At 53.9% G+C, this 10,148-nt stretch overlaps 1 protein-coding gene across 1 annotated transcript in view; it reads left to right on the top strand.

Annotated features, from left to right (window-relative positions):
• Positions 1-3,642: 3,642 nt before the first annotated feature.
• The window catches only part of WDR13 (WD repeat domain 13), a 7,228-nt gene continuing 722 nt past the window's right edge, over positions 3,643-10,148 (top strand). The window contains exons 1-9 of the mRNA XM_044911516.1: positions 3,643-3,670; positions 4,475-4,554; positions 5,241-5,481; positions 6,165-6,274; positions 6,388-6,518; positions 7,067-7,374; positions 8,186-8,366; positions 8,470-8,611; positions 9,996-10,114. Of these exons, the coding sequence (XP_044767451.1) occupies positions 3,668-3,670; positions 4,475-4,554; positions 5,241-5,481; positions 6,165-6,274; positions 6,388-6,518; positions 7,067-7,374; positions 8,186-8,366; positions 8,470-8,611; positions 9,996-10,114 (1,315 nt within the window). The 5' untranslated portion in view covers positions 3,643-3,667. The remainder of the gene's footprint in view (positions 3,671-4,474; positions 4,555-5,240; positions 5,482-6,164; positions 6,275-6,387; positions 6,519-7,066; positions 7,375-8,185; positions 8,367-8,469; positions 8,612-9,995; positions 10,115-10,148) is intronic.

The following is a 10,148-nucleotide window of genomic DNA, read 5'->3' as shown; positions in this document are numbered from 1 at the left end:
TCTGCCTTCAGCTCAGGTCATGATCCCAGGGTCCTGGGATCGAGCCCCGCATCGGGCTCCCTGCTCGGCGGGAAACCTGCTTCTCCCTCTCCCACTCCCCCTGCTTGTGTTCCCTCTCTCGCTGTATCTCTGTCAAATAAATAAATAAAATCTTGAAAAAAAAACCTCTACACTCCAGTTACACCTCAGCTCCATGTCTCCCATTTTGCTCTTTGGTCTTGATTCTCAGCATACCCTTGTCACCCCAAGCCACCCAGGCTTTCCCTCAAATTACACTGCTTTTTGTTCCTGAGGATGGGGCCCAGCTTCAGGCTTGGTGTCAGCCTGTCTTAGTAATGGAAAGTGGACACAGCTAGTGTGGTCCAGTGCTTGCCTTTGCATTTCTAAACTAGGGGGTGCTGAATGGGCAAGAGGCACATGAAGGTAGGAAGAGTCTGGGAAAGACATAGCCCCTGACTGTTTCTGCCACCACTCGAGTCGCTACTGTGATGTGGTGTTATCGTCAAAGAGCTCTGGCGTACCGTCTTTTCTGTCATCTGGCTAGGACCCTTAACCTTAACCATCAGTCTGACAGTAAAATAGCCCAGGTCCTGTTAGAGTGAGTAGGACTTGTGGTCCCCTATGGGCTTCAGCTTTTTTATCTAGATGTCATGTTTGCAACCAAGGTCATTCCCAGCCTCCACGAGCTGCCTCTGATGACTTGATATCCCCAGACCTGAGATCCTCCTGTCCCTACCCACTGACCTGCTGCCATTCTTGCAGATAAATTCTGCAACTTTCTCACCAAGCTCCCAGCAAACTGAAAGTGCCTTCTGTTACCAACTTGTTCAAAACCCCTTTTTAATCCAGTGAGAGTGTGTAAATATTTTAGAAAAAAAAATGCAAAACACAACAAATGCAAGAGGTGGCTGTGGTGGTTAATTCACATTATTTCTGCACCAGAACTACCTCTGGCAGGTGGATCTGTTATTGGGAAAAGTTCTTAAAACAACTGAGCGTAGATAACCTTTAGTGGGTATTTTCTCTTCTCCAGATGCTCATCTAAGCTTTACAAGTATTAACTCATTTAGTCCTCCCTACAACCCTATGAGGCATTTTTTTTTCCAGATGAGACTGAGTCACAAAAGGATTAAGTGATTTCCCCAAGATCACAGCTCCTATTTGGCAGAGCCTACAGCAGTGGCCAAGTTATACTGCCTTCTTTTTTTTTTTTATTTAAAGATTTTATTTTATTTTTATTTGACACAGAGACAGAGGGCACAAGCAGGGGCAGAGGCAGGGAGAGGGAGAAGCAGACTCCCCGCTGAGCAGGGAGCCCGATGTGGGACTCGATCCCAGGACCCTGGGATCATGACCTGCGTCGAAGGCAGCCGCTTAACCAACTGAGCCACCCAGGCGCCCCTTATACTGCCTTAAAAGTACTGTAGTACTGGGGCGCCTGGGTGGCTCAGTCGTTAAGCGTCTGCCTTCAGCTCAGGTCCTGATCCCAGGGTCCTGGGATGGAGACCCACATCGGGCTCCCTGCTCGGCAGGAAGCCTGCTTCTCCCTCTCCCGCTCCCCCTGCTTGTGTTCCCTCTCTCGCTGTGTCTCTCTCCGTCAAATAAATAAAATCTTAAAAAAAAAAAAGTACTGTAGTACTTGAAAAACAAACAGGGTTTTAGAGGGGAGGGGGGTGGGAGGATGGGATAGCCTGGTGATGGGTATTAAAGAGGGCATGTTCTGCATGGAGCACTGGGTGTTATATGCAAACAATGAATCATGGAACACTAAAAAAAAAAGTACTATAGTACTTCTCAGAAAAACAGCAAATGTTCACGCAACAGGTGTTGTGAACACTTTCTATGCATTAGCTCATTCCTACTTACATCAACCCTGTCATTAGGTTTTATCTAGTATAGCATTACAGGGGTGAAATTTTAAAATAATTTTTGAAATTTTAACATATAGAATATTGTAAAAACAAATCAATTCCAGCAGTTTAAGAGGGTAAGTCTCACTGGCATCCCTGACTTTCCTGTACTTTTTTTTCCCCACCATGCTTTTTGGAAGCTGAGTGGTGGTATGAAGGGGTAGGGCCCCATCCAGGGAGGGTCAAGGTGTGAATGGGAAAGGCTTCGTTGGTCATAGCATCCTTTATGGCAAGAAAAATACTTGAAAATAAACCCAATACTGGTCACAAATAGGAGACCAGTTCAATAAGGTGTCACCCTTGAACTTCCTGGGCTTCAGCTTTCTTCATCTGTAAAATGGGGGTAGTAAGGGAACCCACAACATTCAGTTATTAGGATTAAATGGATTAATACATGTAAATCACCATGTGTCCAGCATATTATCCAATAAATGTTAGTGGTTACACGTTTGTGCAGTTTATCCTTTAGCAATCATCAAATAGAAGATATTCAAAAACACACCCATAGGGGCCCCTGAGTGGCTCAGTCGGTTGAGTGTCTGCCTTCAGCTTGAGTCATGATCCCAGGGTCCTGGGATCGAGCCCCACATTGGGCTCTCTGCTCAGCCAGGAGCCTGCTTCTCCCTCTCCCTCTGCCTGCCACTCCCCGTGCTTGTGCTATCTCTCTGTCAAATTAATAAATACAATCATTAAAAAAAATTTTTTAAAGACACCCACAGCTTAGTTACGTGGACAAGGGAGGTGCTCTGTCGATACAAAACAGAGTGGTCTATTTTTGTTAGAACACACAAAGCGCAATACGTGTTTTGAATGTGTCTCCTCATTTCAAGTGGCTTTAAAACTGTTCAGATTATTGTATGTTATTAAAAATAGTGTGAAAAAAAGTTTTGAGAATTGTGGCAGTTAATGAATGTTAAGATCCAATAGGAAGGTACTAAACTTCGTATCTCAGTTTTGTAAGTTCTGTTCATCCTGACCACATTAAGATGAATAGTTAGAGGGGCACCTGGCCGGCTCATTTGGTAGAGCATGCAACTCTTGATCTCAGGGAAATAAGTTTGAGCCCCACATTGGATGTAGATTACTTTAAAAAAAAGATGAGTAGTTAAGAGTTGCAACTTCCTGTTAGAGTTGAAATAAGGATGGTTCAGATAGCCTTTTGGGATCCAAAGCCTGTTGTGCCTACTTAATGTCTTCTGCCTTTTGAGACTCAGGCCCAGACCAAGCTTCCTGGGACCATCCAACCCGACCCCCCCACAAACACCCCCACCACAAAACAGACTCTTCTCATCCCAGGGTTGCATGGAGGCCTGTCAGTCACTTTAAGAACTGGAGAACAGGGGCGTCTGGGTGGCTCAGTCGGTTAAGCATCTGCCTTCGGCTGGGGTCATGATCCCAGGGTCCTGGGATGGAGCCCCGCGTCAGGCTCCTTGCTCTGCGGGGAGCCCGCTTCTCCTTCTCCCTGCTTGTACTCTCTCTCTCTCAAATAAAATCTTAAAAAAAAAAAGAACTGGAGAACAGCCTAGGAGTCTCTGCATATGTGATTATTATTATTTTTTAAAGATTTTATTTATTTATTTGACAGAGACACAGCGAGAGAGGGAACACAAACAGGGGGAGCAGGAGAGGGAGAAGAAGGCTTCCCGCCGAGCAGGGAGCCCGATGCGGGGCTCGATCCCAGGACCCTGGGATCATGACCTGAGCCGAAGGCAGACGCCTAACGACTGAGCCACCCAGGCGCCCCGTGATTATTTTTGATGGTATGGCAAGTGATCAGCAGTGATGATGGGGGCCCCTCCTATGCTTCAAATCTTGCTTGGCCAAGATTGTGCTCCTAAGAATCAGTTTATTCCACGGTTTCAAAAGAAAGTCGTATTTCTAATTTTTAGTGAGTGATTCGCATACTCGCCCCTGTCTCTCTGGCCCTTGGATATTCTTGTGTATACAAAAAATGCCATTAGGGACTGGGGGTGGGTAGAACTTAAGGGGTGGAGCCTCCATCCTGTGCCGGAAGCGCGCTTGTCCCATAGCGCGCTTGCGTGGTTCTCCCACGCCCTGGGAAAGATTCCTATCCATTCGCTCCGTGCTTGGCAGCTCTTCCTGGCAGCAGGCGGCCATCTTGCCTGGAGCCTGAAAGAGGGAGCAGAGAGACAGAAGGAAAGGGCGACACTGGTCTCAGGGCCGCCCCGGGGCCTCAAGAGCCGGAGGCAGCCCCGGAGGTGGTCTCTGAATCCGGGTCCTGCTCTTGAACCCGAGAAGGGAAGGCGGAGGGCGGGGGGAACAAGATGGATGGGGAATGCCAAGAAGGATTGCTAGACGGGAGGAGGGGCGTCGCTATGGTGACCGGGGAGGGGCGGGATCAGATCTGAATCGCTGTTGTGAGTCTTCCGGGAACTGCCCGGGAAGGGCAGGGCTGGGGTGATGACCATGCTAGCTGCCGGGTGGTATTTCGCGACGTCCCAGCGTCGAGGGACTCGGTGTCTACGGCAACGATCGCCTGGCGGAAGGGGAGGAATTAAATCCCTTCACTTGAAACGCTGACATTCCAGGCCCTTGTCCTGCAGGCTCCCGCGGGGGGACACGCCAGAAGAGGAGGCCGGGGAATGGCAGCGGTGTGGCAGCAGGTCTTAGCAGTAGACGCGAGGTGAGGCGTGGGGTCGAAGCCCATGGGAGCGGAAGTTACTGTGGTGCATGCGCAATGGAGATAAGTGAGGCTGGGCGGAGAACTTGACTTATGCGGCTGCGTGGGCATGCTGGAGGTGAGCATGCGCAGTAGCAGGGTGTGGGGGGGGGCTTGCCGGCAGAGACGGGCTGGCAAGAGGGTCGTAAAGAGCATGCTGGGAAAATGCGGTCAGATCTGGGCATGCGCAAAGAGGCTGTGCTGTCAGAGCCTTTGGGAGGGGGTGATGGAGCTCAGGCTGGTGACATCCTATTCCCCACCATTGCCCCCCCCTCCGCAGACTTCTCTTACCATCATCACTTCCCCAATCTGACCCCATCACCATCCCATACTGACTTCCATCATTGCCCCACACTGACCCTCATCACCATGTTACCCTGAGCCCTACTGTTGTCTACACTGACACCTCATACCAACTCCAGCAAAGCTGCAGACGGCCTCCATTGTCCCCACAGTGACCTCATCGCCATGCCCTTTATTACTGTAGACCCACCCTCATCACAGCACCAGAGGGAGCCCGATCACCACTACTGATCACTTGCCATCCTGACCCCTCACTGCCACACACCTCACTCTCTTTCACCATCCCCTGAGCTGATTGATTCCCTCTATCCTGTGCCTGCTGCCCACCCTGCCTCCCGCCATCATAGGTACAACGCGTACCGCACACCAACGTTTCCACAGTTTCGGACACAGTACATTCGACGGCGCAGCCAGCTGCTGCGGGAGAATGCCAAGGCTGGGCACCCCCCAGCACTGCGTCGGCAGTACCTGAGGCTGCGTGGGCAGCTGCTGGGCCAGCGTTACGGGCCCCTCTCTGAGCCAGGCAGTGCCCGTGCCTATAGCAACAGCATCGTTCGCAGCAGCCGAACTACCCTAGACCGCATGGAGGTGAGCTCCTCCCCACACTGCCTACCGCGCACGCCACCTGCCTCCATATACATTCGCTCAGCAGACTTGTCGGGCACCTCTATGTGCAAGGCACCGTGCCAGGCTCTTAGGATAAGCAGAGGGCAAAAAAAATATATGATAGGTCAATAAATGGACAACAGACAAGATGAACAGGTTGATAAATAGGCAATAAACAAGATAAACAGGTCAATAGACATGTGAAACCAGATAAATAAATTAGTAATTAACACGGCTTATAGTGAGGAGTGCTATGATGGAAAAGTAAAGCAGACTTGGGATAAAATGAGACTCATGTGGGGGACAGAGGGAAGCTATGTCTGATGGGGATGATCAGGAAAGGCCTCTCCGAGGAGGTGACAGTTGAGCTGAGACTGCAATGAAGCAAGAGACGGTGCTGAGTGGTTTTCAGGGGGAAAGTATCCATTCTTTCTCCACAGAATATTTATTGATTATTGGCCGACTGAGAGAGCATGAGAGGGGGGAGGGTCAGAGGGAGAAGCAGACCCCTTGCTGAGCAGGGAGCCCGATATGGGACCCGATCCCGGGACCCCAGGATCATGACCTGAGCCAAAGGCAGTGGCCCAACCAACTGAGCCACCCAGGCGCCCCTGGTTCTGGAGGACTGTTTTCAAGATGTGCCCACCCTGACCCTCTGTTTGCAGGACTTTGAGGACGATCCTCGGGCCCTGGGGGCCCGTGGGCACCGCCGTTCTGTCAGCCGAGGCTCCTACCAACTACAGGCACAGATGAACCGTGCTGTCTATGAGGACAGGTACGCACAGGGGTGGCTGTGAGCCGGGGGCTTGTAAGGGGGAGAGGGGCCGTGGGGCCTGAATGCTAGCACCTACCTCACGTTACCTGCCCCCCACTCCTGTTGGGGCCCAGGCCCCCTGGCAGTGTGGTACCCACATCAGCGGCAGAAGCAAGTAGAGCCATGGCCGGGGATACTTCACTGAGTGAGAACTACGCCTTTGCGGGCATGTACCATGTTTTCGACCAGCACGTGGATGAGGCAGGTAAGCCAGCAGGTCAGCGGGTTCCCTCACCACTCATTTGCCTGAACTGTGACAACTACTCAGCGCGTCCTTTCCTGGAACCCAGAGTCTCTGGCCCACCTCCGAAGGAGGAATTGCCATTCCTAAACCTTTCCCCAAGCCCACAAGCCCTCAGCAAAGTAAAGCGGTCTGCAAGATCTCAAGTACTTGGGCTATCGTAAAAGGGCTCAGCAGCTCAAAAGAGGACTTGGCAGGAGGCTTCTGGGGTCGTGAGTTGCTTGGAAGGGTTCAGAGCCTTCGCTACAGAGAACTCCCCTTGCAGCGGGCAGCGCAGGTTTTGCAGACCGCCAAGACTTTGGTAATCATAAAGCGCTGGCTACAATTTAGGGAGCTTTTGGCAGAGGGCCTTCTCGGGTTCGCACTCCCGTTCTCAGCCAGGAAAGCCCTTGGCGCAGGCCCCTGTGCTTGGCGCAGTGGGTCCCAGCCCCCAGCCCCCGCGGCAGAGCCTTTTATAAATGAAAGCGCCCGGTGAGCATGCCGAGTCACACCACGGCTTCTTGGCATTGCAGTCCCAAGGGTGCGCTTCGCCAATGACGACCGGCACCGCCTGGCGTGCTGCTCTCTCGACGGCAGCATCTCCCTCTGCCAGCTGGTGCCCGCCCCGCCCACGGTGCTCCGCGTGCTGCGGGGCCACACCCGCGGCGTCTCCGACTTCGCCTGGTCCCTCTCCAACGACATCCTCGTGTCCACCTCGCTCGATGCTACCATGCGCATCTGGGCCTCTGAGGACGGCCGCTGCATCCGGGAGATTCCTGACCCCGATGGCGCCGAACTGCTCTGCTGCACCTTCCAGCCGGTCAACAACAACCTGACTGTGGTCAGGCTCCGGGGTGCCCGCTCGCCGAGGGCGGGGTGCCGGGCCAGGAGAGCTGTCCCAGGGAGTCAGTGTGGGGGTGGGGTGGGGGAGGGGGTCCCCTCTAGTCCCTCACCACGGTCCTCCTGTGGTTAGACTCAGAGGGAAACGGGTCAGAACAGGGACACCGTGCTTGGTGGGGTGGGAGGGGGGGCTTGCTGTGATAGACTCCAGGGGGGGACTGGTCAGGAGGCAGAGTCCCGGCTCTGGTACCCCTTGGGTCCCATCAACAGCAGTGCCACTGTCTTCCAATCCCGGGGGCTGCTGGTCGGCGGGCAGGGTGACTTAGTCGGAAGGCTTGGCTCATCCCAGTGGCACAGCCCCACTGTGGTCCGGCCCCAGGATGGAGAGTCGGAGGGCGGGGGAAAGAAGTGAAAATCTGGCCTGGCCCTGAGCGGGAGAGAGGGGACTGGCTGAGTGAGGCTGTGCTCTGGGATCCCTCCTGCTGCAGCACCGGCCCCAGTATAGTCAAGTGTCCAGCAGGGACCAGGCGGGAAGCAGACTAGCTATCATTACCAGCCTAGGATGGCCCTGTGGTTTGCCTGTCACGGGGGGTGCTGGCCGTCCTGGTTAGATGGCAAGAGGGGCTGGCTCTAAAGGATCACAGGCCTCGGTCACCTCCCGGTCTACCCGCCACAGCCCCCCCCCCCACACACACACCAGGGTTAGACTCCAGTAGGAGCCCGCCAGTTCCATCGACAGCAGCTCCATTATGGTCAGACCCAAGGAGGGACTGGCTGAGAGCAGGATGATGGTGTGCCGGTCTCACCCACAGGTGGGGAATGCCAAGCACAACGTGCACGTCATGAACATCTCCACAGGCAAGAAAGTGAAGGGTGGCTCCAGCAAGCTGACGGGCCGGGTCCTCGCTCTGTCCTTCGATGCCCCTGGCCGGCTGCTCTGGGCAGGAGATGACCGTGGCAGTATTTTCTCTTTCCTCTTCGACATGGCCACAGGTAGGCAGGCCCCAGGCCTGCATCTGGGTATTGGCGCTGCCACCGTCCCAGCGCATAGCCCCCCCTCCCCCTCATTTTGCCTCCTCTCCCCCCGTCGCTCCAGGGAAACTGACCAAAGCCAAGCGTCTGGTGGTGCATGAGGGGAGCCCTGTGACCAGCATCTCCGCCCGCTCCTGGGTCAGCCGCGAGGCCCGGGACCCCTCGCTGCTCATCAATGCTTGCCTCAACAAGCTGCTACTCTATAGGTAGGTCTTCCCTGCCCGGGCCGCCTCCATCAGACTGCGATGGCAGCCCTGGCTCCTCGTCAGAGGAGAACCTGTAGGGCCTCAGGGCCGGTCTCCTCCATCAGGTTAATTTGAGTGAGCAGGGGAGTCGGGTCTCTGTATGATAGTGCCGGGTATCAGTGGGAGGGGTGGTGGCAGGAGTAGCTGATGCTTACATAGAAAGGGCTGCTGCCAGGCCCCATGGAAACACCTTGTACGGAGCACTCCGCTTAATCCTCTGAACAGCACTGTGAGGAGGGGCTGTGATCGTGCCCATTCTACAGATGAGCAACCTGAGGCATGATATAGACTAGGGCCCTCTTGGAGCAGTGGTCCTTCCTTCCTTCCTTCCTGCCTTCCTTTCTTCCTTCCTTCCTTCCTTCCTTCCTTCTTTTTTTTTTCTTTTTCTTTTTTGGTGTTTTTAAGCGGAGGAATTTACTGTTCCCACTCACCTATGACACGTTACCCAAATGCAGTTCTCAGTCTGGGCTGCATGCTGGAATGACCTGAAGGGTTTCACAAGGTCATGGCCAGGCCCCGCTCCAGGCCAATGATTTCAGAAGCCCTGCGACGGGCCTGGGCACCTTGGTATATTGAAAAGTTCCCCAAGCGAAGTCCAGCCAGGCCTGAAAACCACCGCCCGGCAGGATGGTTTCTATTCTACTATTTTGTTTTTCTACTCTTTAAAAAAAAAAAAAATCACACACGCACATAAGACGTATGTGTAATTCTTAATTTAGGCATACTCCCAAATGTGGGGCTATCTCCTCCCCAATCCTCTCCCTTCTTTTCTCCTCCTTCCTGCCACCTCAGCCAGCAGCTCTGTATGTTCCTTCCTACATTTTGTTCTCTCCCCTGTAACCGAGGCGTGCGCACCCACCCCCACATTTCGGAGGGAGGGTCATTGTCTCACGGAAGCGGGCTCCTTCTCCATCCTTTCCCACGTCTCGCTTTCCTCACCAGACGGCGCCTGTTGAACTGCTCCCACGTCCCCTGCAGTGCTGTTGGCTCAGTCGTTCTTTTGAATGGCTCATCATTTTCCGCATTGCAGGCGCGTCCAGTTTGGTCGGCCTTTCCCCTCCTTGTGCCCGTCTTACCACCAAGATCTCTTAGAGACCCCTAGAAAGAGAAACTAGTGAGTCACACTGCAGAGGCTCCCCATTTCCATCAACAGGTAGCTTCCAAACTGTCATGAACGCACGTACCAGCCCGTGCTTGTTAGGTATGCACAGTCGTCTCAGAACCAGACTTTGTGAACCTTGAAAAGAACTCGGGCGCCGGGGTGGGGACACAGACTGGCCCGCCCCCCGTTCGTTGCCGTCTGGAGCTGAGGCGACACCCCGACCCGCTCTCATCCTTCCCTCAGGGTGGTGGACAACGAGGGGACGCTGCAGCTGAAGAGAAGCTTCCCCATTGAGCAGAGCTCACACCCTGTGCGCAGCATCTTCTGCCCCCTCATGTCCTTCCGCCAGGGGGCCTGTGTGGGTGAGTCCCGCAGAGTCGGGGGGGGGGGGGGGGG

This window comes from Neomonachus schauinslandi, chromosome X (assembly GCF_002201575.2).
Source record: "Neomonachus schauinslandi chromosome X, ASM220157v2, whole genome shotgun sequence".
Taxonomy (NCBI): Eukaryota; Metazoa; Chordata; class Mammalia; order Carnivora; family Phocidae; genus Neomonachus; species Neomonachus schauinslandi.
This window is presented reverse-complemented; position numbering and strand designations above follow the sequence as displayed.